The 26,310-nt window shown below is 39.1% G+C and overlaps 1 protein-coding gene and 1 long non-coding RNA gene across 8 annotated transcripts in view; both read right to left on the reverse strand.

Moving 5' to 3' along the window:
• CFAP97 (cilia and flagella associated protein 97) overlaps window positions 1-26,310 on the reverse strand; it is a 49,506-nt gene that overhangs the window by 13,040 nt on the left and 10,156 nt on the right. For all 7 annotated transcript variants that reach the window (XM_065597930.1, XM_065597934.1, XM_065597932.1 and 4 more), the window contains 3 exons: window positions 21,269-22,168; window positions 21,095-21,166; window positions 3,966-4,234 (listed from right to left, as the gene is read on the reverse strand). In XM_065597930.1, coding sequence (XP_065454002.1) covers window positions 3,966-4,234; window positions 21,095-21,166; window positions 21,269-22,133 — 1,206 coding nt within the window. In that variant the 5' untranslated portion in view covers window positions 22,134-22,168. The remainder of the gene's footprint in view (window positions 1-3,965; window positions 4,235-21,094; window positions 21,167-21,268; window positions 22,169-26,310) is intronic.
• Window positions 9,181-11,954, reverse strand: LOC122172342 (uncharacterized). Its single transcript, XR_006172570.2, has 3 exons — window positions 11,817-11,954; window positions 9,506-9,619; window positions 9,181-9,311 (listed from the first exon to the last, which is right to left on the reverse strand). It is a non-coding gene; the product is annotated as an uncharacterized LOC122172342 (long non-coding RNA).

Raw genomic sequence — 26,310 nt, forward strand, 5'->3', positions numbered from 1 at the left:
CTTATTTTAGAAGGATAAAACAGTTAGTGACTCAATAGTAGCCTCTACTGGTCATTTATGTTTTGTTCTTGCTATTTCAGATAGCAGCCTATAACCTAAACAAAATGATCAAACTTTCCTGCTTACAAAAACAAAAATTAAAAGAAATAGTCAATGGGAAAAAAGTTTGACATCTAGGAAGAATCAAATTGGAAAGAGGTAGTCATTAAAATGTCCACAGTAAGAAAGATCTGAGGGCTGTATTAGAGAGATAGCTTTATTAAAAGAAGAGTGAAATATAACAAATTGAGTTTAGGACATGATTAAACATTTTTTTACAGCTGTAAGACAGCATGGCATCTTGAAGCAAATTCTAAAGAGTTATTTTTGAAGATTTATCAATTCATGTATTTCTATTCAGTTTTATGCTGCTGACACTCTAGGGCAGTGGCTCTCAAACTTTCCAAACTACTGCATCCCTTTCAGGAGTCTGACTTGTCTTGTGTACTCCCAAGTTTCACCTCACTTAAAAACTACTTGCTTAAAAAAAATCAGATATGAAAATACAAAAGTGTCAAAGCACACATTACTGAAAAATTGTTCACTTTCTCATTTTCACCATACAATTATAAAATAAATAAATTGGAATATAAATATTGTACTTACATTTCAATGTATAGTATATAGAGCAGTATAAACAAGTCACTGTCTGTATGAAATTTTAGTTTGTACTGACTTCACTAGTGCTTTTTATGTAGACTGTTGTAAAACTAGGCAAATATCTAGATGAGTTGATATTCCCCCTGGAAGACCTCTGCATACCCCTGGTTGAGAACCGCTGCTCTAAGGGATAACTACTGTACAGAAGCATATGAACAATGAATATTTGTGGTACTTTTCTTCTTGGGCTAAAAGCAAACATCAGTAACATCTTCAGAAATATTTACAGCACATTAAGGGAGTAATCTATGAAATGGCTAATTGAGTCTTAGAGTATGCAAATGTGAAGTCATTCACTTTTGATCCCAAAGATTCTAAGGCAATAAATTGTTGGGTAATACTGACAAAGAAAGGTACTTGTGGATTCAAGTTAGCAATAACAAAGACAGAAGTGCATCATAGGTGGTAAAAGAGACTAATTGGCACAATGTTTAGTTAAGAAAAAAGGCAAATTATAACAGTGTATCATGTAGTGACTGGGGTCTACCTGGAACATGGCATCCGATTTTCAGCACCATGCCTGCCTAGAAAACATACAAACTCTGGAGAAGATCCTGAGAAGAACTACTAAATTTGTCAAAGATATGGGAACCCCAGCTACAGTGGCAGGCAGAAGAATCTAAGCTTACAACTGAGAAGCTGATGGGGTTAAGGAAATCTTATTGCAATGTACCTAAAAAGGGACCACAAAAACTTGAGTAGGGTCCTATTCCAAATAAGCAACAAACAAAATTAAGAGACTATGCAAAGTTTAGATATGTGGTATTCTGTCGCTCTGAAACTTTTATCAAGATGATTTTTTTAAGATGACAACCATGAGCACCACACATCTGTAACTTGTGCTTATGCCAAATTCTTCACAGTGAAATTACACTGGTCACTAAATCTCCAGGAAGTGTTTGTATCTCAGTCATAGCTATTAAAACTGGAAGTGAACAAAGGAAAGTATACACTTAAAATAGACAATTTTAGAAAGTGTCCCCCTTTTTTGGTTAACAAATCAGCCAAACCAATTTCAATTTTCTCTGAATGTATTCACTATTTGCTAGTATTCACAGAACAATCTGAATGAAAATTTTCGGACTATGTTTTGTTTGCTTCTGTTGTTACCTGAGAAGTGTAGCTGATCACACACACTACATGTTACTATTTCTGCTGCCTAACACATTTTAAGCAGGTGAACAAATAGTGAATAATGCATATGAATTTGATAGCTTTGCATATAGCTTTGTGCTATAATTTGACCACAAGTCATTATAAACGAAACTCTGCACTTGTATATAATTTTTAAAATATTTTACTATTTGACCAGCTGAAGCAATATCCTATTACAATTGAAACTGGATTCGTATATGTCACTAAAATGCGTTACTACAGTGACTCCTTGCTTAACGTTGTAGTTATGTTCCTGAAAAATGCTACTTTAAGCGAAACGATGTTAAGTGAATCCAATTTCCCCATAAGAATTAATGTAAATGGGGGGGGGCTAGGTTATAGAAAAATATTTTTCGCCAGACAAAAGATTTTATTTTATATATATATATATATATATATATATATATATATATATATATATATATATATATATATATATACACACACACATACACACACACACATACATACATACATATACACACACACACATATATATATATATACACACACATTTCACGTGAAATGTGTGTATATATATATATATGTGTGTGTGTGTGTGTGTGTGTGTGTGTGTGAAATTGGATTCGCTTAACAGTATTCAATTGTTTGTTTAAAACTTATACTCTGTGTGTGTGTGCGCGCACGCGCACACACTATAAGTTTTAAACAAACAATTTAATACTATACACAGAAATGATGATTGTGAAGCTTGGTTGAGGTGGTGAAGTCAGAGGGTAGAATATTTCCCAGGGAATGCCTTACTGCTAAATGATGAACTAGCACTTGGCTGAGCCCTCAAGGGTTAACACATTGTTGTTAATGTAGCTTCACATTCTACAAAGCAGCATGAATGGAGGGAGGGGAGATAGCATGGCAGAGAGAGACAGAGACACACACTGTATGTGTGCGAGAGAGAGAGATGCATTGCCCCTTTAAGTACTCTGACTCCATTCTAGGTACATTGCCTTTTTAAGTAGATCAGCAAGTTGAGACAGGAGCTGCTGCCAGAAATCTCCCTCCGTCCTGAGCCCTGTTGTGTGTTCCCTCCTCCCCCCACTCTATGGAGATGGAAATACAGGAGCGGGGAGGGAGGGGGAACACCCTGACATTAGCCCCCCCCTCTTATCCTCCCAGTGCACAGCAAGCAGGAAGCTCCCGGGGGCAGCTCCAAGGCAGAGGGCAGGAGCAGCACATGGCAGTGGGGGGAGGGACTGCTAAACTGCCCGGCAATTGATAGCCTGCTGGACGGCTGCCGCACAAGGAACTTAGGGGAGTGGGGAGCTGATAGGGTGGCTTCCAGTTCACCCTGGTTCCAAGCCCCCACCAGCTAGCTCCAATGGGCTGCTCTTCCTGCAAGCAGTGGACAAAGCAGGCGGCTGCCAAACAACATTATAAGGGAGCATTGTGCAACTTTAAACGAGCGTGTTCTCCAATTGATCAGCAACGTAAAAACGTTAACCGGGACGACTTTAAGTGAGGAGTTACTGTATATAGGTTCAACATAATGGGACAAGCAGAGAGCTACAGATATTGAAAATGATGGCAGGTTACACACACAGTTATTTCTGATTCAGTTTATGTCATATGATTTATTCTTTGTATATCAATATACTTAATGGGTTTTGTTGTCAGCATGTAGATAAACTAACGTGCTGAGTTAGTTTAGTCTACTTAATCTGCCACCCAGAACTGAGGGTACATTAACTAGATTTAAATAGAAGCGGTTTCCCTCAAGTGGAACATTTCTACAGGAAAGAAAAGCCATATAGTTTTAAATCCATTTCACATACTGAAAAAACGACTGTTGTTTTGTCAAAGTAAGACGATATATTTTTCTTACAAATATATGTACATACTGCGTGTTCAGATACTATAGAGATGGAGGTCATACAATACCTAGGATATTATTTCACACTCCTGCCTAACTACATAAGGCTGTCAGTTATTTCAACAATGTTTATTCTGGCCTTAATATAATAAAAGTTTAAAAAACTAAAGAGACACTTCAAGTGCTGTCTTATCAGCTTGGCAACCTTTAATAGTGGCCTATCTGATATCAAGCAGCCTTTCCCTCTATACTGATTCAAAACAATACTTTTTAAACTTACCAGATTCTCTCTTTCAATCCTTTGCTGCTCCTTTTGCCTGTTGAGAGCACTATGGTACAACTTAGGTGGCAGGCCAGCAGGTTTCTTCAGAGTGGCACTTTTGCTCCTTGGCTTTGCAGATTGTCTGGACAATTCTTTTAACAGCCTTTGGTTTTCCCGATCAATTTGTCTTACTTCCTCATTTGTGAAAGAGTAATTTTTCCTTGACCCTGGAGTTGGCTGATCAATGACGAGTTGTTGCTGTTCCTTTTTCTCCAAATGTAGAAAAGCTTTAAAAACATAAAAGCAAAAACGAACATAGATGAAAGACACTACGTGCAAATAATTTTACATTACTATGATTTATTGATAGAGCTAGAAAAATAAGTCAGAATTTTTGAACATGTGGGCCTGCAGTTCAGCATTCAGACACCTAAATAAATGGCCTTATTTTCATTACTGTCAAGCACCATCAACATATTATTTTAATGGGAGCTGCCTGGTACCTCAGCAAATCATGCCACTTATTTAGTTAGAAAATGTTAGCCATCATGTTTTCTCCCCCTCTCTGTTTTAAACTGAAGAAGAGTCACACTTAAGACCTGTGCCTGAAAGGTGTTAAGCACCTGCGACTCCCACTGACATGGGGCTGAGGTGTGCTGAGTACTTACCTCTCAGGTTCAGGCGTTAAAACGTTACCTCAATATTCAAAAGATCCATCAGTATGCAAATATACTGCATGTATGTTGTAGATACTTTAACAAGGTAGAGCAAAGAGCAAAGTAGACTCTGTTATGGACACAAATCAGCAGTGTTTCCTTTTGACTGTTATCAGCACAAGCAAGGCTCCAGGCAGCCAAGAACCTACTGCTCTGTACCTTTACATACATGCTCCTACACTCCCTTGTCCAGTGATAAAGTATAGTCTGGGAAGACTTTAGCTAGAGGAACAACTATCTTCGCTATAGTTATTGTGGCACCAACAATCATCACAGATGTCACAGTAATCACATATATGCATGTGTGTTTACTGTTAATAGCATACTACCATAGCACTGAACACAGGTGATTGGTGGCACAGAAGTGCAGTAGCATTTGTGATACTAACATAAGCCTCACAGAAGTTTTCTAGCAGTTTTAATGCAGTTTCAGGAAAGCCAGGGCTAGAAACTGCCCCATGGCACCATCGATTAAGCTAAAATGAAGTTTTAGATGTTGACACAGTGTTTGCTCCCAACATGTACAAAGTTCTGTAAAATCTCAGTCCCAATTGTGCAATTGGGCTAGAATCACATTTTGGATACAGGAGCAGTTGCCTTTGTGAGGAATACAGGAACTAGAGAACACAGCACTGGAACAAGGAGACAACATGTATTTCCGAAGATTATTATGAATTTGGTACAGGACTCCCAAACAGAAGAGTTTTACAAAGGATCCTTGTTAGAGAGAGAGAAATAAGTAAATAAATGTATGGCCACTGTGGAAGCAGAGAAAGAACTGACAGGAAGGGGATGCAATACATGACAGTTCGTTAGCAAGAGTCAGGCTAACTGTAACCCTGATAACGCGAGATTTGTAGAAGCGAGGATTGTGTGAGGCGGGTGAGAAAGAACTGTGTAAGAAGTCATTATGACCTGGTATAGATAAGGTGTAGAAGACCTTGTGTAGATAAGGTATAGAAAATATTGTATGTTGGCAAGAGTCAAAACAAGTGAGGAAATGAGATATCAAGATGGCCTATGTATAAACAAAATGCAACTGTTGCTCATTATTGTCTGTAACAAAAGGTATAAATGCTTGCTGTAATTGTTTACCTGTTGAGAGACCTGCTTAGCTCTCTCCCTCTGCGCAATTGTGAGAGTTAATAAAGCATCTGACTTGCTATACCTAAACAAATAGTGAGAACTCGGAGAAAAACAGACACCACTTTAAAACAAATAATGGAGAAAAGAGAAGAACCTGGCCTGGAAGTATTTAAATAGTCAATAATAAACAAAGAATTAAAATAGGGATGTGGCAGCATAGAGCAAAGGTGAAGCTTGAAAACACACACAATTTACACCTCAGAGTACTTCAATATGCCAAGGCAGATTTGGCATTTTTAAAATGGGCAATTTCTTGGATGGGAAATATTTGGTTCCAGGTGAAAAGGTAATTAGCATTAAAGGCCAAGCCTCTCAAAAGTTATTATTGGATGTCTGTTTTTTGATGCCATTCCACCAAAAGAGCATGGTTTTCAGCAAATACTGAGCACCACCTTTGTAAAAAAATCAGGCTCCGTTAAGGTATTTCAAGTTAGGTTCTCAAAAACGAAGGCACTCAAAATCCCTAGTCACTTTTGGAAAACTTGGCATAAGTGCTAACACTCGCAATGAACCAGAAAAGCTTTCATTCAAATCCAAACAGTTCCCATAGGAACAACTGAACTTGACCAAGCCAGAAGAACCTCTGATAAATGTAAGAACTGAACTTCAGCAACACTAACTGCAAGACGGGTCACATCAGGAAAGACAGTTTAGTCAACTTGTCAAGATGGTATGCAAATTACCATGTAATATGTACTACAATGCAAAACTACTGAAGACCAAGTGTCCACATAACACATTAATAAGCTTTGAAAAACATCTTTGCAACTTAGTACTTCGTTTATAAACAGAACTGAAGTACAATCATTTACCAAAGTCATTCAAAGATAAGATCTGGGATGTGACTCATCCAGATAAACCTACCAGAAGACAAAAAGGAACAAACTAAGAATACCTAGGCTACATGATTCATGTGGAAAAATAAAGTGGCAGTGCTCTTCCTTAACACAACAATATCAAATATATCCCTGTAGGAACATGCCGAGCAAAAGCTGCAGAACATGAAGGTACTTGGAAGAGAGACACTAGTCACTTGGAAAATAGTCTGTAAAAGAGATTTGTTACATATCATGGATGACAAACGTACACAATTGCTAACTTTATTACTCCAAAGATGTTGAAGACAAATGATTTCACCTACTGCTCCTTATCCCCTACAGCCATACTTCTTATGATTTCATAAGGTAGGCAAGGTCAGCACTTGGATGGGATCCAAGAGGGAAAACCAGGTTACTGTGAGAAAAAGTTTTCAACCGATTCCCAGAAGAAGATATTCAGCCCCTGAATACTTCTTACTGAAGATCCCACACAATATCACACAGGAAGGAAGTGTTATTATTGGTCAACTACTCAAATTCCACTTGGGTATTTTCAATTCCATCTCTTAACACACTGCTCCAATCATGTGGTACCTCCATCTCCTTGCACAGAGATGAGTAATTACAGCTCTACAGTTGCTGGATAGGGGACGCCTCACTGCTGCTGCTGCTTTGTCTGCGTTCTCTCTCCACCACACGGTCTTCAGCCTGTTGCAGACTCCAGGTTCTGAGGCTCCACTGTTCAGCCCAACTATTAGCAATTTTACCCAGTGAAAATAACTGATGGCTAAGAGGGGAACTATGCCACAGCCACTTCCTCTGCGTCATTTCTCATTGCAACCCTGCTCTTCTCTGATCAGCCCATGAGGTTACTCTCTGTCACCCACTTGTTAAATTTTCAAAACAAATATCCTTGTGCTTTCTCTTATGCTGCCCCTCCTGCTTGGGAGGGGCTCCCTAAAAGTATCTGCAAAGCTACCTCATTATCAATCTTTATAACTCTTCTCAAAACTCTCCTTTGCTGTGATGCCTATAAAAAAACCTGACAACAGTTAGGCCCTTGGTGCACTGAGACCACGACCTTTCACGCCGACCAATACTGTTTCCTTATACTCCCCTGTCTGTTTGTATCATTGTTTCCTTGTATTCCCCCACTTCTGTCTGTATCCATCTGTTGTCTCTTGTCTTATGTTTAGATTGTAAGCTCTTTGAGGCAAGGACCATCTTTTTTAGCTCTGTTGTACACCACCTAGCACAGTGTGACCCTGGCCCACGACTAGAGCTCCTATTATGGTAAAACAAGTAATACCATAATTAAACACAGGATTCTTTACTTCATGTCCTAACTGGAATAGCAGAACACAGTAATGCTACACAACATTTGTCACAATTCACCCCAAAGATGGCTGTACTCCAATGGAGAGTAAAGCAATTCCTACATATATAGTTGTTAAACTTCATCAAGCTTTTTGAGATCCTTAGAGATCAATATGCATAAGTCTCATTACTTCACTTATCTTCTGCCTTCACAGATCTCTTTACTACTCTGATAAATCCTTAAAAGCATAAGGAATGTAGTGGTGAAAAAAAAGTAATGAAGGTATGAGGTGACGCAAATACCAGTCTCAGTCCACTTAGTACTGGTCTGCAAATGCTTTCAGGATTGCCTTAGGGGATCCAAAAAGCCTCTCGACCAACTGTTTATGTGGAAGTGGTATACAGGAGCTGCATCACCTATATTTATTTCAGAAGTCTTATGGAGGCAATAGTGTGCAACTTCTACAGCACAGAGCTGGACTGGCATCTTGCTGGGAACCCTGGGGCAACTAATACATATTTACATAAATTTACATGCATTGTACCAGTTTGATATCCTCCGATGGATTTATTCATCTAAGTTTCATTTACTGGTTCATTTTACAAACTATAAACCTGTTTCTTCCCTTTCAGTTTTATTCTCTTCTCTCTTTCCTTCTGTCATTTTCTCTTTTGTGCCTTTTCCCCCCTCCTCTTCTCTCCCTGCTTCCTCAGCTTCCAGTTACTCCCTGCCTCTTTTCTTCCATTCTTTCCACTGTATCTTCCTTCCATCCTTCTCCATTTACATCACCAATGCCTTGGCCACCATCACTACCTCACCATTAACATGAGCTATTCCATTTGCAACCTGGAGAGAAGCTCTGCTCCACTTCCCCAGGCTATTGGATCTAGGTGGTCTCACTATTATTAATGCTGTAATATGGAGCTCAATTCTGTTACCAGCCTGTTGATGACTCTTAAGGATATTAGGTTGCTGACAGTAGTATAGCAGGTGCACAAACACTGGAAAGGAACAGCTAGTGACCCAGAAAGGGGAAAAGCTGTGGAATCTCACTAGGGAAAAGTTCTGCTATGAAGTGCTACTCAGTGTTACCTCTTAATGGCAGACTTTTGGGCTGCCAAAAACAAACCATTTTCCACACTTTGACATGTTGAGCCACACAAGGCCCATGAGTTTTGCAGTAGGGTTCAGAGGTGATAGTGTCTGTGCTACAATCAGACAAGATTTCCTCAAGGAAATCCCGTCTTAAAATCTTTCGCTACTCATCAGCCATCTTTTTTTCTGTGGAGGATATCATCACAAACTCATGGCTCTTAGTTGTCTATGACCAGTGTACATTTCTTCCCAGTACAGCTTATGGTTCGGCCTGCACAAAGAAACACAACTGGGTTAGAAATTTCACAGTTAGTTCTCCCATTCATAGTTGTTAAAGAACAGCCTGAGTCACTGTGACAGATTGAATGCACAATCTACTTAATTTATTGAGTAATAAAATAGCTTCAGAGCTCTTTCCTAACGTAAATTTTGGAACCTACTAATACCATGATAAATGGCACTTACGCATCTCAACCCTTCATTGATTGAAGCCTCTACATAGAGAGCATCTTCTAACTGAGAGTGCCTTAGTTTCTTGAAATGGGTAAATAATCCCAGTCTTGTTCTATTATACAGTCCCTATGGAGCACAGTAAAGATTAAATATTTAGTCAAGGAAAAAATACATACATATTTCCTCATGAGAGCAAAACATTAGCAACCTTAGCACTACAAATTAAATGCTTGTCCCTACCCAACCAGATAATACAGCATAATCTCACTAAAAATCACACCTTATTAAACTACATGGAAAATCAATATGGGGAGGAACTATTTAATGAAGTGCAGGAGCAGGGTTGATAAGGGTGACCCCAGCTGACCCATGGGAACATGTGTTAGAAGCAACATATCACACTTCCCTTCCCCTTTCCTGGTACCCTGTTCTGCTTTGTACACGCTCCCTGAAGGTCTGGTACTGGCCAGACAGAATACTCTGCTAGATAGACTCTTGGCCTTACCCAGCATGGCAGTTCTTATGATTGTGTTTATTCAACCAGTTATACAGCTGGTTGAATAAATTTATCTGAATATTTAATAAGATATTTGCAGCTAACATTTAACCAGATAAGATTTCAAGTTATTACAAGTTTGTGATATGCCCCTCTCACTACTCCTTTTCTTAACTTCATTCTTTGGATAGTTAGAATGACTATCCACTATTTTATACTATACAGACCAGTGCAGTAAAGTCTGATCTAGGGCTCAGATCCTTCACACCAATCAAATGGGTGAACCCCTACTTCAAATGGCATTTTGCAAGGCATAAGGGTTCAGTTGCACTAACTCCATTGCAAGATCAGGGCCTAGGTTATGACCAGAGTAATGTCCTCTGTTATATGACTACCAATAGGCAGAAACATGAAAACCAAGGCTTTGTTCCTTGGGGGTGGAGAGGAAGGAGAAAATATGAAAGGGGGGGGGGGAAGAAACATTATAGGGGACATGACCGACTGGCAAGGAGAACTCTGTGGTTGTCAAGGGAGATTTTGACAGAAAAACGAAGGGGTGTTGACTATTATAGGTTTTTTTATGGTGCTCATAAACATTAATTTAATTATCCTTACAATAGTTCTGTGGAGTAGTGAACCAAAAAACACAAATTAAATTATCTGATCAAGGTCATACAGAAAGTCTGTAGCAGACCCAAATATAGAAACCAGATCTCCTGAATCCCAGGACAGGGCCTTAACCACAAGAATACCCCGCTCTCCATGGGAAGGAGCTAACTGGAAAGGATGCAAGAAAAGGGAATGCTGAAAAATAAATTACTAAAGGTAGAGTGAAAGTGAAAAGGGGATTTAAGGGAATGGATTTAATTTAAAGACAACACTGAAAGTTCATTGAGAGGCTGATGTGAATGAGATCATTTTCTCCATAACATAATCCACAGGAAGATTTTTGATAGGCTCACTTTTTGTTAATTAGTAACAGGCCTATCAAAAAGACATTTAGGTACCACAAGTGGCCAGTCAGCATGGCCTCAAAATGTCAGCCTCTCTTCCAATCCCCTGCCAATTAATCAAAAGTTAGGTTAAACAAATTTGCCTTGTATCATGCCCCAAAGGTCATGAAATTCTGGCTTTGGTGGACTGTAAACAGGCGTTCCAGAGATAGTATCCCCTTCCATACACTTCCCTCTCCAAAGTTCACCTCTAGAAACTGACAGGGCTTATCCACAAACAGAAATTATGCCAGTTAAACCAGTTAAGCTAAAGGTGCATTGTTGCATTGATTTAGTTAAATCACTGCAACTTTATTTGTAGATCAGGCCTTACAAAATAATACTAGTGCTCAGACATGCAAAACAGAGTTCCTTAGACAAGCCTACTCACCTGATTTCTTAATCTGAATAACTAATGATTGCTTTGAGACCTTTTCTAGACTGAAATGTATTTATGTAAGATGTGTAAAGGTTAAAGTGGTCTGAAAATATTTTTCAATTTCTGAAATTTTGATATACCCAGTTTAGTTTCTGATTAACAAATAGCAGTACTTGCACGTATAGAGTCATGCAGAGTACATTTCTAATTTCCTCTTACAGGTGAAACACTGAAAGAGATGTTTTGGTAGTAAGTGCCTTCAATGATTTCCATGAAGAGAAGGCTGACTTTTAAACCTAGAACCACAGATAATGATAGCAATAAAAAATTCAGCAATTCTTAAACATTCAGATGATCTAGCAGAATAAAAATCCAACCTCTTAAATAAAATATAGGAGATAATTATTGAGCCTAGCAAGTTAGAGTACGGTGGTAGAGTTGATTTAGCTGTCTTACGTGATTTAATTTGCCGCCTCAGCACAAGTAAGTATCTCTACACCAGTCTCTCCAGTCCAAGTAGGGAATTACGTTGCATCAATGCTTGTACCAACACTTATACTTCAGGACTTGCCAGGTATTCTATTTTACTCTGTTCCATTGTCACATGTATAATACAAATTAAAGGATATACAAAGATTAAATACATATCCTACATAAACATTTGATCCTATCAGTCTAAATCCATACTTCTTGTAATATATCGAACAAAAATATTTTCTAGACAATTGATTTTATATGGATTGTATCAATGAGAAAAAGGAAATGTGTTTGAATGATAAACCTTGCATGATTAAACACCTTCAGAAACAAAGTTGATGTTTATTCATTCATCTTACAAGGAAGACAATAAAAACCCTTCAGACATCAGAAAATATGCATATTTCCATAGATTTTTAGGGAAGTCTACATTTCTTTCTTTTAAAATTTAAGAAGAGATCCTAAAGTTTCTAGCTTTTCAAAATATTCATAATGTAACCTGATTAATGCCCTTTTACCTCCAACCCTGCACAAACCTGATCTGATGAAACTAGTGATTTTTAAATCGAAGAGTATAATTTTTTTAAGTGGTCTGTTTTAATTTGGATGTAGGAATGCTACTCTTGCTTAACAGACTCAAACCACTATCATCCAGCAAATGCACTTGCTCAGCATGGCTGGGAACATCTACCATATACATGAATGGAGAAGCCCTAGGAATAGGTCTTGAACCTTTGATTATGCAAAGATAAATTCTGTTTTCTGGAGAAGAGACCACAGCAAAGGGTAAACACAGTTGCAATGTGTTCAGCTGAATGTAGTCAAGTTTGCACCACCTTACAGTTTTCCATACTAGTTTGTTTGAAACCAGTGGGCTGTTTAGTTACATAGTAATGATCCCAAGCTCAGATAATGTACATATAATCCCTATTTTACTGATGACGTATCTGAGGCAGAGGAGAAATTGAATGACTTGCCAAAGGACATGTAGCAGATCAGTGGCAGCGCCAAGGATAGAGTCCAGGTCTCCCAACTGTCAATTCAATACCCTATTCACTGCATCATTCTGTGTCCCATACTAAGTTAATAGAGAATACACAAGAAGGAATTTATTGATTAATCCTCACAGCAACCCAGTTGGTATCAACCTGGTTTAACAAATGAGGAAACAGATGAGGAAACAAAGGGTCAAATTCTGTAATGTTTTACCTCATTACTATTTCATTCATTCATTCATTCATTCGACTTCAGTGGAGATACACCTGGCATAAGTCAGCACAAACTTTGACCTATAGAGGATCAAGTGACTTGCCTGAGGCCATAGAGCAAGTCAGTAGTATAGTGGAGGTTAGAACTCTGGAGTTCCTAGCTCCCACTCCTGTGCTCAATTCATCTCTTATCTGTGGAATCTTAGTGCCTTTCAGTGACAACCAACACTAGATATAAGTAGGGTCCAGAAAACTAGCACAAGAAAAATCCCCCAAATTCCAGAGCTAGGTGGGGCATGGAGAGTAGATATGGAAATCCTTTTTCAGATGATGCTGAAAGTATTCTTACCTATCCATTTTGTCAACAGTATATTTTATTATTTCCTGTTCGATAAATTTGTTTACAGATTACTCAGACTACAACAGAAAAGATAATGCATCTCACACATTTATGGTTTCAAATTTTAAAATTACAGTGGTGGGAGGGATAGCTCAGTGGTTTGAGCATTGGCCTGCTAAACCCAGGGTTGTGAGTTCAATCCTTGAGTGGGCCACTTAGGGATCTGGGGCAAGATCAGTACTTGGTCCTGCTAGTGAAGGACTAACTTTCAAGGTCCCTTCCAGTTCTAGGAGATAGGATATCTCCATTAATTTAATACTTTAGATCTTATTCTAATTTTCTATAAAGTATTTAAGATTAGAGTCTGATACATGAGCAAAACAGAAGTAAAGTCCATGTATGAAATTCTTATATAGGAAAACTATATGTACTATGCACTATGTAATGTTGGACTCATGTAACGCTGTTTGTGGAATCACAAGCACTGTCACAGTGAATACAGCTTCCCCATGGAAAGTGGAGAAAATGACACACACAAATTTACTAAGCTGAGTATTTATATCAAATTAGCACCAAAAGGCATCATTCCGGATTGGGTCCCTCTTGGGCTGGCCACTGTGCAAACAGATGTTGAGAGATCCTGCCACAGAATTCACAATCTCTACATTTGGCCCAAACAATCAAAGCCCCATTCTATATTAACATGTAGATGAAGACCACCTGTTTAAACTCCCATATTTCCCCTCCCACCTATGTTATGGGTTTATTTTTTAAAATTGTATTTAAACATTTTCTGAAATATGATCAATTTGCTCTCTTACCTGTTCTCCTTCAGTAGTGAATGGCCTGGGATCTTCCTCATACTGATGTATTTAAAATCTCATACAGTATGGACATGATCTGTCCAGCACTGAAATGCTGAGTGTAAGAGTTACCATTAGCATGTCATAATGGATAATCTGCATAATGACATCAGTTCTGCTTCATAATGGAATGCCGTAAGTAATCTCAAATGTGAGCTGAATTTTTTTTAAAAGTATGAACCACATCATATATCACACCACACTATTTAGCATTTATATAGTGCTTTAGAGAGGTGCTGCCAAGTGAAAGTGCACTTGGACTCACTGGAGGGCAGAAGGAGAGTCAAGAAAGGGACAAAGACTACCCGAAAAAGTCTTTTGACAAGGTTGGAGTGCTATGCCTCCTTCCACTCCCTGCCATATATAACTTGAGAAAGTGGGTGAGTCTTGAAATTTTACCCAGTTTATCCTTGAAGACATCAAGAAGATATTTGTTTTTCTTATCAGAATTAATAATCCTGATTTTAGACAGACACAGCCCTTAGTTTTTATATTTATTTTACTCATTTCTATAGTACACCTCTACCTCAATATAACGCTGTCCTCGGGAGCCAAAAAATCTTACCGCATTATATTGAACTTGCTTTAATCCACCGGAGTGCGCAGTCCCGCCCCCTGGAACACTGCTTTACCGGGTTATATCTGAATTCGTGTTATATCGGGTCGCGTTATATCGGGGTAGAGGTGTACCTGCTGCAGTGGTTACAGAGATTAACACACAAATCAGATGGGCTATCTAGAAAGAATACAAAAACAAACACTAAACCATACAAACAAGCCTCACATAAGATCACTAGACTCTAAAGGCACAGGGTTCTCAAATGAGACAGTCCAGCAGCTAATCACATAATGTTCATACTTTTAAAAATTAGCTAGAAGATCTTTGCTGACATAGAAATTGGGCACTGTCTCACATAACTGGATTCCAGATCATTTAGGACTAAAGATCAATGACAGAATCTTGAATATAACCTGGAAACTAATAAGAAATCAATGCAGATATTAAGCACAGATTTTGAATTCACACCGGCCAGCACCATTCAGGAGGTGGACAAATGCATTCTCCAAACTACAAACTGAAGGTAAGGAGTAGAAACTTAAAGGCAAATTTTATCCTTAGTTGTAACATCCAAATTTTTATTTTAAAAGACTGGTTAAGATCTCTAATCAATCTTGGTGATTGTAAGAACATTAAGAACTATTTTAAATTCCATGAGAGGAGCTAGAGGGGGACCAGAATTATTTCTTCTAACGTCTCAGATTTAGTAGTATTCTCAGCCTGAGAACAAAGTGATGAACTCTAGTTCAAGCTTGGTTTCCTATTTAAGGTTAATAATTGTTTTGAAGAAAAAATATATGTAGCCAGGATTCTTTAACTCTACTAAGAGCAGCATTGTTGGTTGAATGAAGCAAGACCCCACACTCAACTTCATGGCACCTCTATTTGTCTTTAAGGAATAACTTTGGAACACCACATCCAAGCAATTCCAGAATTTCAGGGAATATTCCAGGCATCATGGAAGAGTTTGATTGAGAGGAAGGTCAGGACCCCCAACTGCCTGGTGATGTCAATAGAGAAATTTCTCTGACACCCCCTATTACTGCTTAAACATAGCAAATTGAGCTGCTGTCTCTGATGTGTGGGGAGATTGTTTTCTAGCCTGGAGTCTAACAGAAGCAAGAGAGTCTTAGAAGGAGGGAAGAGGATGGGGGAGACTGGAGAAGAGCACAAGCATCAGGGACCACAGAGATGTGGCAGTTGTGGTGAGGGAAGCCGTTATAGCTAAGTTAAAGAACAAACTTCCTGTTCCATCTGAAATGGAAACTATTGTTAGGCTAGTCTGCACTGGGCGCTTTGGATTGCTAATGTACAGAAGCCTGGGTCTACTGAGTTTGTTCATAGACTACTCCATTGGAGATGAGAGATAGATTGTCTAGGTTGGTCTTTTTACAACTGCCAGTAAAATACCAAGATACCTTGCTATCATGAGATCTAATCCTTGCTAAAGCATCTAGAATGAAAAATGCCCATCACACCCTTCTGCTGAAGAAGATAGACCTTTCTAAGGGAAGTCTGGGAAACAACTGAATTAAAGTCTAATTTATATTTGGGAGTGAGATGAAGCAGGAATGAACAACAGGACAAACTCCAAAAGAAAAGATTATGCACTAATACACAAAGGTTAAGGCTACACATAACAGAATATATACAATAAAAACTCTGACTGATGGGGTTTTAAACAGGCTACTTCACCTTGAATGGAACCTTGAAATATGTGTTATCTACGCATGTTAAACAATCTGTTTCACCTTGTATTTAGCTGTGACACTGATTAAGTTTCCCAGACCTGAAGAAGAGCTTGTGTAAGCTCAAAACTTGTCTCTCTCACCAATAGAAGTTGGTCCAATAAAAGATGAGGTGGGTGAAGTAATATGTCATTAACAATTTAAACATTTGGGAAATGTATGTTGCTTGGACAACACTTCTACCCAATTTCAAGTAAAATTTGGTTTACTGTAATCCGAATATTGCTGTGGCTTCCACTTATTTAGATCAATTCCATTCCTATCACTTGACAAGTAGCTGACCTTGTCATCCATATGACCACTAGAGGCCGTATCACAGCTTGCCTTGGCATAGGCAGTGCTTTCATCAGCAATAGACTATAGCAGCTGTCTTCAAACTTTTTTGATCGCGCACCTCTATCAGTAAAAAAATTGAGCACGCACCCCCTGCTGCGCTGCAGGGCCGGCTCTACCATTTTTGCTGCCCCAAGCAAGCAAGCGAAAAAAAAAGGCGCCCGAACTGCCGAAGCTCCCACTTTGGAGACCACTGGACTATAGTGCTGGAATAAAGTCACTTACAGGGTACGTTTACACTGCAATTAAAAACCCATGGCTGGCCTGTACCAGCTGGCTCAGGCTCATGGGTCTCAGGCTAAGGGGCTGTTTAATTGCAGTGTAGATGTGCAAGCTCAGGCTATAGCATGAGCTCTGGGACCCTCCCATCCCACAGGATACTGGAGCCCGAACATCTACAAAGCAATCAAATGGCACCTTGGCCTGAGCCCCAGGAGCATGAGTCAGCTGGCATGGGCCAGCAGCAGGTTTTTAATTGCAGAGTAGACATACCCTTAGATGTAGTCACCTGTTGTTAACATCCATCGTTCTGAAGTTCTCTCTCATTCATAATTCTGGCCTCTTATTAAATAACTTTAAAAAACAAAAAAACAGTCATAGAACTGCCCAGTAGTACCTGCCTTAAAAAAGTTCAAAAGCAACTGAAATAACAGGGAGACAATTGTATTTTCAGTACAAATTATTTTGTTCTGATTTAATTCCAAGTGGAAGAACTTAAATATTTAACTACTTACACATTGAAAATTATATTCCTATAGCAAAAAACATTACAGATTTGAGAGACTTAAAAGATTTATTTTACTAGATAAATGTGCTTTAAATTAAAAATTATGAATATTTTTCCAAACTATAATAGTATGGAATAGTATGCCTGTTTTATAGAAGCATGTACTAAGGGCACATAGCATGAGGAAAAATGTTCAGTAACACCTCACTTAACGTTGTAGTTATGTTCCTGAAAAATGCGACTTTAAGCGAAACAATGTTAAGTGAATCCAATTTCCCCATAAGAATTAATGTAAATGCGGGGGGGGGGGGGGGGGAAGGGGGTGTGTGTTAGATTCCAGGGAAATTTTTTTCGCCAGACAAAAGACATTATATACATAGACAGTATAAGTTTTAAATAATTTTAAACAAACTATGTAATACTGTACTCACCAATGATGATTGTGAAGCTTGGTTGAAGCAGGGCGTAGTGGGGTCGGGGCACGGGGACTTGCCCCACTCCGCCCATCCACTCCCCAGCTGGAATGCTGGGTGGGCAGAGTGGGATAAGCCCCTGGGCCCGAACCCTGCTCCCCAGCTGAAACGCCAGATGGGCGGAATGGGGCAAGCTCCCATTCCCTGACCCCACTCCCTGGCTGGAATGCCGGGCGGGCGGAGCAGGACAAGCCCCCACACCACAACCCTGCTCTCTGGCAAGAGTGCTGGGTGGGTGGGTGGAGCAGGGCAAGCCAAACAACCTTATAATGGAATGTTGTGCAACTTTAAAAGAGTATAAAAGATCAGCAACCTAATAACAAAACGACTTTAAGTGAGGAGTTACTGTATGCTAAAAATCCTTGTCAGCTGCTATAAATTTATGCCAATATACATATTGTTCTAGATGCTCAAACTGAAACAGAGTCATTTTAAACCATAAAAGTTATTTTACACTTTACACCCTGCCCCACCCCCCATTACAGGATGTACACGCCACACCACTCTCTTCACCTACCATCCAATACAGCTGTTTGTTTCAACACAAAGTTTACTCTTTTAACGTCATGTTCTTATTATAGTTTTCTCCCATCTTTTCTCCTTTAGTACTATAACATGCCATTCTGTCTTCATTTTCTCCCCATATCAAAAAAGATACTTTCATGTTACCACTAGGCTCAGTTCTGCAAGGTACACTGTTGAATGCCTCCAGCAAGAGGCGGATCACCCACAACTACAGTATGAGCCGGGGGTACATTCACCTCAGGGAACTGTACTCATATAATTGTTACATACACTTATGCCCAGGTATACTTGTTTCCAATATTATAGCATCATCCTTTTTATGTTTCATTAGTAAGGTTTAATAAAATTGTATTAAAAGCATCTCTGATAGTCACACAGTGCTCGCATTATGCTCATAATAAAGCAGTTCTTATGGTTAAACATTTGTGTTGTACATTTCTGTTCTCTCAGAAAAATTATTTTCCCCTGCACTCATTTTGTGCATACTGAAAAAGATGAAAGTGTAAAAATAATTATGGAATAAAAGTGTCTGTACTCCCAGAGTAATCACTTTCCAAAAGTCAATATCTTATCTGCTTAGTTTTTGAAGTACCCAAAGTAATCACAGCACCTTATGCTTGCCAGTTTAATTGTTCTAGACTGAAGTGATTTGGAAATTATATAAGTGTTAATCAATATAATTAACTGGTAAATATACCTAAATTCCACTTCTCGCCTCCTGACTTGTATTACTTAAAGATGGCCATGAGTAATTGCTTTTCAGTTTTGTGGAAACAAACTTGCTCCTTATATTCACATCCTTGGAGGATATTTTTATTAAATTATAGTTCCTATTGTTTTATGCATGTGACAAAGTTTGGGCACCAAACCAAAAAATTCCAAGGTTCCCTTCCCCACAAAAAAAATCCAGTTTGATTTGAACTGAAATAAGGTTTTTGGTATTGAATTGAAAAACAAAAACCAAACAAAACTGTTTCAAAAATTGACCAAAATGTTTTGAGTCAACCTGAAAATTATTATTTTTTTTATTTTGAATTTTCCGTTTGATTCAGCTGTTCCAGGTGCATTTTACCTTTAAAAAAAATAAAAAAAAATTGGCCAAATTTGAAATAAAAAACACCATTTCAAATCAAAAAGCCTAAATGAAATGTTTCAACTGCTTAAAAAAAAAAAAAAGTTTCAGCTGAAATTATTTGCCCAATTTGATGTCCCTTTTGACAAAAAAAAAAAAACTAATGTTAAAAACATTTCACCCAGCTCGACCCAGAAGTTTAGTTCCCTACCAATACTACGTACTAACATGATGCTTTGCTGAATACATGAAGTCACCATTAAGCAGAGCTGCTAGAGCATGGGGAATAACAGATCAGGGTTAGGGAAAGCTTTCTTTTCTTGCCCACAGTGCAGCTTCAAACAGCTAAAGATTTGGTCCATTACACCGTGAGAATAAAGACAGAAGGAATCATTAGGAAAGAAGGTGCACAACTCCTAGTTTATATGTGCTCATTGCCTGATCATCTGATGCTCCCATCCCACTGAGGAATTTTGGGGATAGGACAGCAAATGGGACACCAGGCTCCTTCTCACCAACATTAAAAGACATTTCATAAAGTTACTGGGAAGGAGAAGCTACAGTCTAAATGAAAACCTCTCAAAGACTATTTGACTGTTCATTTTTTTATTAAAATATTTTCATCATTCAATATTTAGAAGGAATTTTAAGTTCATTTGATTTGTTTATTTATCATAAGGGCACCAGAAGTTAAAAATGTATTTGTAAAATGGTTGCTATTTATAGCTGTGTTTAATTCTGAGTTGCATTTTAAAGTTGAGAATGTCCATAATTTGATAAAAAGAACAGGAGTACTTGTGGCACCTTAGAGACTAACAAATTTATTAGAGCATAAGCTTTCGTGGACTACAGCCCACCTCTTTGGATGCATCCGAAGAAGTGGGCTGTAGTCCACGAAAGCTTATGCTCTAATAAATTTGTTAGTCTCTAAGGTGCCACAAGTACTCCTGTTCTTTTTGCGGATACAGACTAACACGGCTGCTACTCTGAAACCTGTCATAATTTGATAGATTTCCCATATTAAAAGTTTGGCATTTTTAAAGAAAATTGCTAGTTATTAAATGGATCATGATTTGACAAATCAAAGTATGAGGTCAGTGGAATTGTGAAAATATCAATCCTATTTGGGGATTCATCACATGGCTACTTATCCCTTTACCTATAAGAGTTTATTAAAGGAGCACTTCCATTAGTCTACTGATGTACCAGCGTGCTATTACATAAACAAACAAAACCACAAGGCAGCTTTAAAACTGATGCAACTTGGTCTGAAGCCAATTTTAAAAGAAAAAGCAGCACACACAATGACCCCTAATTTCCATTCGTGCTCAATGCCATAGCCCCTCTCAACACAGAAAAGGTCACACTTTGTAAATAAGTTTGTAAAAATTTTGTTTAAGAAAAATCACCTTTCAAAAGCTGATTCAGGTCCACAGCATCATGCAAGACCTTTTGATTATGTCTGCGATCAAACTCAGCATCTAGTGAGAAAGATACAGATGTAAGACTGGGTCTCAATTTTCCATTTTCTAGTGTGCTAGGCTTTACAAATTTTGTATCGTACTTCAATTCCTCAAAATTACCCTGTAATTCTTGGCTCACATTTTCTTGTCTTTTTACTTTCAGTTTCTTATCATTTGATGCTGCAAGTTCAAAAGATTGGATAGGACTGATGTCTGGTGTTGATAGAGGTGTTACATCAGTCACTGTATCTTCAGACTCCTCTGTGTATTCACCAAACTTTGGTTTTACTTCCACTGACTTTATTCCTGGCCTGAATTTTTGTCTTGGAGATAGAAGAGCCAAGTTACATATACTTCTCTTTGAGGAAGAGTGTGATGAATCTGATATGCAGCTATCAGAATCCATATCTGAACCATCTGTATCCGAACTTGAGGAGGAAGAAGAGGATGAGGATGAGCTAATATTGGTATACTTTTTGTTAACTTTCTTTATGCTACTGGATTGCTTAGCTGATTTAGGTCTAACCCTTTGTTTTCTGCCATCATCACTACTGTCTTCTTCATCTGTATAATAATCCTCCTCACCTTCTCTAACTATTTTGGGGATCCCAGCTGGAATGTTTACACGTATTCTTCTACTTAGCGCAGAATTTCTACCTGATGTACTTGCATTTTCTGAACTTAAAGAAACTGACTGTGATGAAGCATTCCCACTATGGTCAGTGCCATCATTTATGGAATGTTCCTTTGGTGACTCTCTCTTTTTCTCTTCACTTTCCTCCTCAGAACTGTGTTCTTGCCTCAGTTTCGTTTCCGACTCTGAATCTGATTTGGCGATGTGTATATCTCCTTTTTCTATGAGCTCACTAGGTTCTTCGCCATTGGCTACAACAGGGTTTTCTTCTTTCTTTGGCTCTTCCTCAAAATCACTATCAAAGAAAGAGTGGTCCACTTCACCCTCTGACACATCTTCATACCGGTCCATCTCAAAAGTTATTGTATAAATTCCAACTCCTGGTCCTGCAGGTGTGAAAAAGGGTTTTCAAAATATTAACAAAAAGCAGTATACCCTCAGTATAATTCTAGGTTATATTATTAATGATATTATACTTCTATGATATAATTAAATATGTTATGAACCAGGTAAGTTAAATATTTATTTATAATTATATATGGGCCAGATAATACGGTAAGAGGCTGCAGACTTAAGAGAAACAAGCTCAAAGAAAGGAGAAGCGGCAGATAGTTGGAACTAGGACAGTGGGGGGGGGAACCTTGTGAAGCCCATAAATTAGCATAAATTGGGGCAAAGCTGGGGAGGAAGAGACACTGTACTGCTTTTGGACTCTACAAGGCAGTTTAATGAGGAGGAGACCGGGGGAAACAATCAAGCCTGCATAGCTCTTAAGCTGTGCAAGGCAACAGAACCACAGATCTTGAAGAAAGGGGAGCAGAGACCTAAACCTTGTAGAACTCCTTATCAGGGGAAACTTGGCTTGACACTAATGATACTAGCACTGAGCGCACTCCTGCCTCAAGTACTTTTTGAAGCACAGAAATTCCATAGGGCCCATTGTTCCCAGTTCTCTCCCCACTTTTCAACTGCTCTGAAGCTTCAAAGCTTTCTAAATCATGCACCACTACATGAAGAGAAATGGACCATATGAAGTTCAAGAGCGCCATACAGCAGCTTAAGTAGTAAGAAACCAGAGATTCTACTGAGATCCAAAGCTTCGAAGAGCCAATGAAGCAAAAGGAGACCTAGTGAGCTAGACAGCTTGCAAAGTTCCTAAGCACTGCAGGGCAACAGAAGTGGAAGGAAACCTGGGGAGCCATCAACTCTGCAAATCTCCTGAATTCCTCCACAGCTGTTGAAATAGGGACAGGGGAAGCAGGACAAGACATGCTTCCCCCTCCCTCCTCTTAAAAGTCCAGGGTGGAATTTGAGTTTTGCAGTATTTAATCACTTCTTGTGTCAATTGGCTTCAAATATCCTGTAGAATCTGACACCCAGCTCTCAGAGGCATTCCTAAAAATAGCCTAAAAGGAAATGTAATGCTAAAAAAGCTTAACTTTAACAACTTTATTATAAAAGTAAATATTAAAAATAATGAAAAAGGCAAAGTTAAAACCATCTATATATTACATACACTTCCCAAATATTATTTTATTTTTTTAAAGAAAATTTAAACTTCACATTAGATATTCCCAGAACAATCTTACTTGGATTCAGGGTGGATAAAAATCAATGATTTTCCTTAAAAAACAACAATAAAAACTACCTCGATATAACGCGACCCGATATAACACAAATTTGGATATAATGCAGTAAAGCAGTGCTCGGGGGAGGGGGGGGGAGAGGGGAGGAGGCGGGGCTGCGCACTCCCGTGGATCAAAGCAAGTTCAATATAACATGGTTTCACCTATAACATGGTAAGATTGTTTGGCTCCCGAGGACTGCTTTATATCGAGGTAGCGGTGTATCCAATTTTTTTTATTTAAATCGGATTTTTTTGGATAAAATGCTTTTTGAGAAAAAACCTATCTAAAGATAGTTTTAATTAAGCTACATTATAGCTCAAAGATATCTCATTATGGAATAGGGATTATAAATTCTAATTCTATAGTATGAGACAATATATTCATGTAATGTTTAAGAAAAGTTTTGTAAATGAGTTCCAATAGTTCATGGATTAGAGACCCAATCTTATGGGGCTCCAGGGGCTTCTTTATAGATTATTTAGGATAATCTTTCTATCTATTCAATGGGGCTCAGTCTAGAAGATACCATCAGAGATGCCTAGTTTTGCAGTTCTCAACTGTGAATTTGGGTCTCCAGAGATAACATGCTTGTTAACAGGAAAAATGTTTTTAAATAAATATATAGAGGTGAGAAATAACAGACCTCAACCCTATTGTCTCTTGTTGAATAGTATGCTCTCATGGATACATACATTTGACACTTTATGGAGCTATTTATATATCTTTCTATCCATCATTGTCCAAATAAGAACTCTCAGAGTCAATCCTTTACCTCTCTGTAAAAGTGCAAAGTTTCAAAAAGTTCAATGAATAGAAGATTTTGGGGGCAGAACAGATCTGGACAAGGAGAAAAAGTCTGGATATAAATGTGAGAAGGGAGGGACAGGTAGTAGAAACAAAAGTGAAAGTTTGAGCAGCATATTCCAGTAGTCTTGAGGTCTTTCTGAGTGTAGCCTTCATTGATTTGAGATCTACCATACCATTCTTTCACTAGAAGGGAAACCTATAATGGCAGCAGGCCATACAAGAGACCCAGTTTCAGAATATTTGAATGAAGTTCCTCTACCTGTGGGTAAGACAAGCATGCGTGCAAAATGTAAACAGTGCAACAAAGAAATGCAAGGCCTGGTTGCCCAAATGAAACAACGTCATGAGAAGTGTTCCTTCTCAGGAGGAAGCTGTGTTGAAGATGATGAAAGGAACATGTCTGAACATGCAGGATCTTCAGGTTGGTAAACTTTTTTATTTCATACTATTTTCTTAAGGACTGCCTATTTTCCTTCTGGACTATTCTTGAATTCTCATGTTTGAGCAAAAAATACAGTTGTTACTCTATTGTACTATCATTTTAGGTGCAGTTGTGATAAAAAATAAATAGCTGAAATAGGCAGATCTTCCTTTTATAATTTCACCTTTAAAGTAGTACTGAGTGTCAGTGAATGCACTGAGTAATACTAAATGAGCAGTATGGTAATAATAATTAAATAACTGCATTGACTTATTTTGTTTAGGAGAATTCATCCTCAACATACAGGATTTTGAAGACTATCCACCTTCAAGATCACCATCATTTTCTATAGCAGGGGTAGGCAACCTTTCATAAGTGGTGTGCCAAGTCTTCATTTATTCACTTTAATTAAAGGTTTCGCGTGCCGCTAATACATTTTAACGTTTTTTTAGAAGGTGTCTCTCTCTAAGTCTATTATATAACTAAACTATTGTTGTATGTAAAGTAAACAATGTTTTCAAAATGTTTAAGAAGCTTCATTTAAAATTAAGTTAAAATGCTGATCTTACGCTGCCAGCCTGCTCAGCCCGCTGGGTGTGGGGGGTTCAGGGCAGAGGGCTGGGTGTTGGCGGGGACTCGAGGTCAGGGCAGAGGGCTGGGGGGGGTGTGGAGGTGCAGGGCACAAGACTGGGTGGTGGGGTTCAGGACAGAGGGATGGGTGTGTGTTGGGGTGGGGGGGGTTCAGGGCAGAGGGGTGGGGTGCTCCCAGCCCCCTGCCCTGAGCGGCTCAAGGCAGGGGGCTGGAAGGGATATGCCCTGTTCCACCCTCTTCCCCCAGGCTCCGTCCCTACCTCTCTCTGCCTGCTCTACGGAGCAGGGAGCACGCTGCGTTTGGCTCTGCTCCTCTGGGAGGAGGAGGGGCCGGAATGCACCATGTTGTGGGAAGAAACAGGGGGGGGGGGGGAGCTTGGCTGCCGCAGGACCAAGCTTCTGCCTCCTGCCCCCGCAGGGGAGAGCGGTGGGCGGGGGGGCTGAGTGGGGTGGGGGGCTGGGACACCCCCCCCCCCCCCACTGCTCTCCCCTGCAGGGGCAGGAGACAGAAGCTTGGTCCTGCAGCAGCCAAGCTTCCCCCCTCCCCCGTTTCTTCTCCCAGCATGGCGCTTTCCGGCCCCTCCTCCTCCTCCTCTCACCGGGCAGGCAGCGTGCCACTCAAAATCGGCTTGCATGCCGTGTTTGGCACACATGCCGTAGGTTACGGACCCCTGTTCTATAGGTTCAGCGTTATCTGCCAATGATAGTGTTTCAGTCACATAATGTATGTTACATAACCACAGTACCGTATATCATCTGTAGCAAAAAGGAAAAAAAAAAAAAAAAAAAAAGCTCTATCATCCAGAAACAACCATAGATAAGTTTGTGATGAGAACCAGCAGATTACAAAAAGAGGTAATTGATGAAAAAATTGCCCGGTTTGTTTACGCAACAAACTCTCCTTTCTGTATGATGGAGAACCCACACTTCATTAACATGGTTCAGTCATTAAGACCAGGATACAGCGCATCCAACAGAGCAGATGTCACAGGCAAATTGCTGGATAAAGTGTATGAAAGAGAAAATGAGCAGCATGCAAAAGGTCTAGAGGGTGAAATTGTTAACCTGAGTCTTGATGGGT

This window comes from Chrysemys picta, chromosome 5 (assembly GCF_011386835.1).
Source record: "Chrysemys picta bellii isolate R12L10 chromosome 5, ASM1138683v2, whole genome shotgun sequence".
Classification (NCBI taxonomy): domain Eukaryota; kingdom Metazoa; phylum Chordata; order Testudines; family Emydidae; genus Chrysemys; species Chrysemys picta.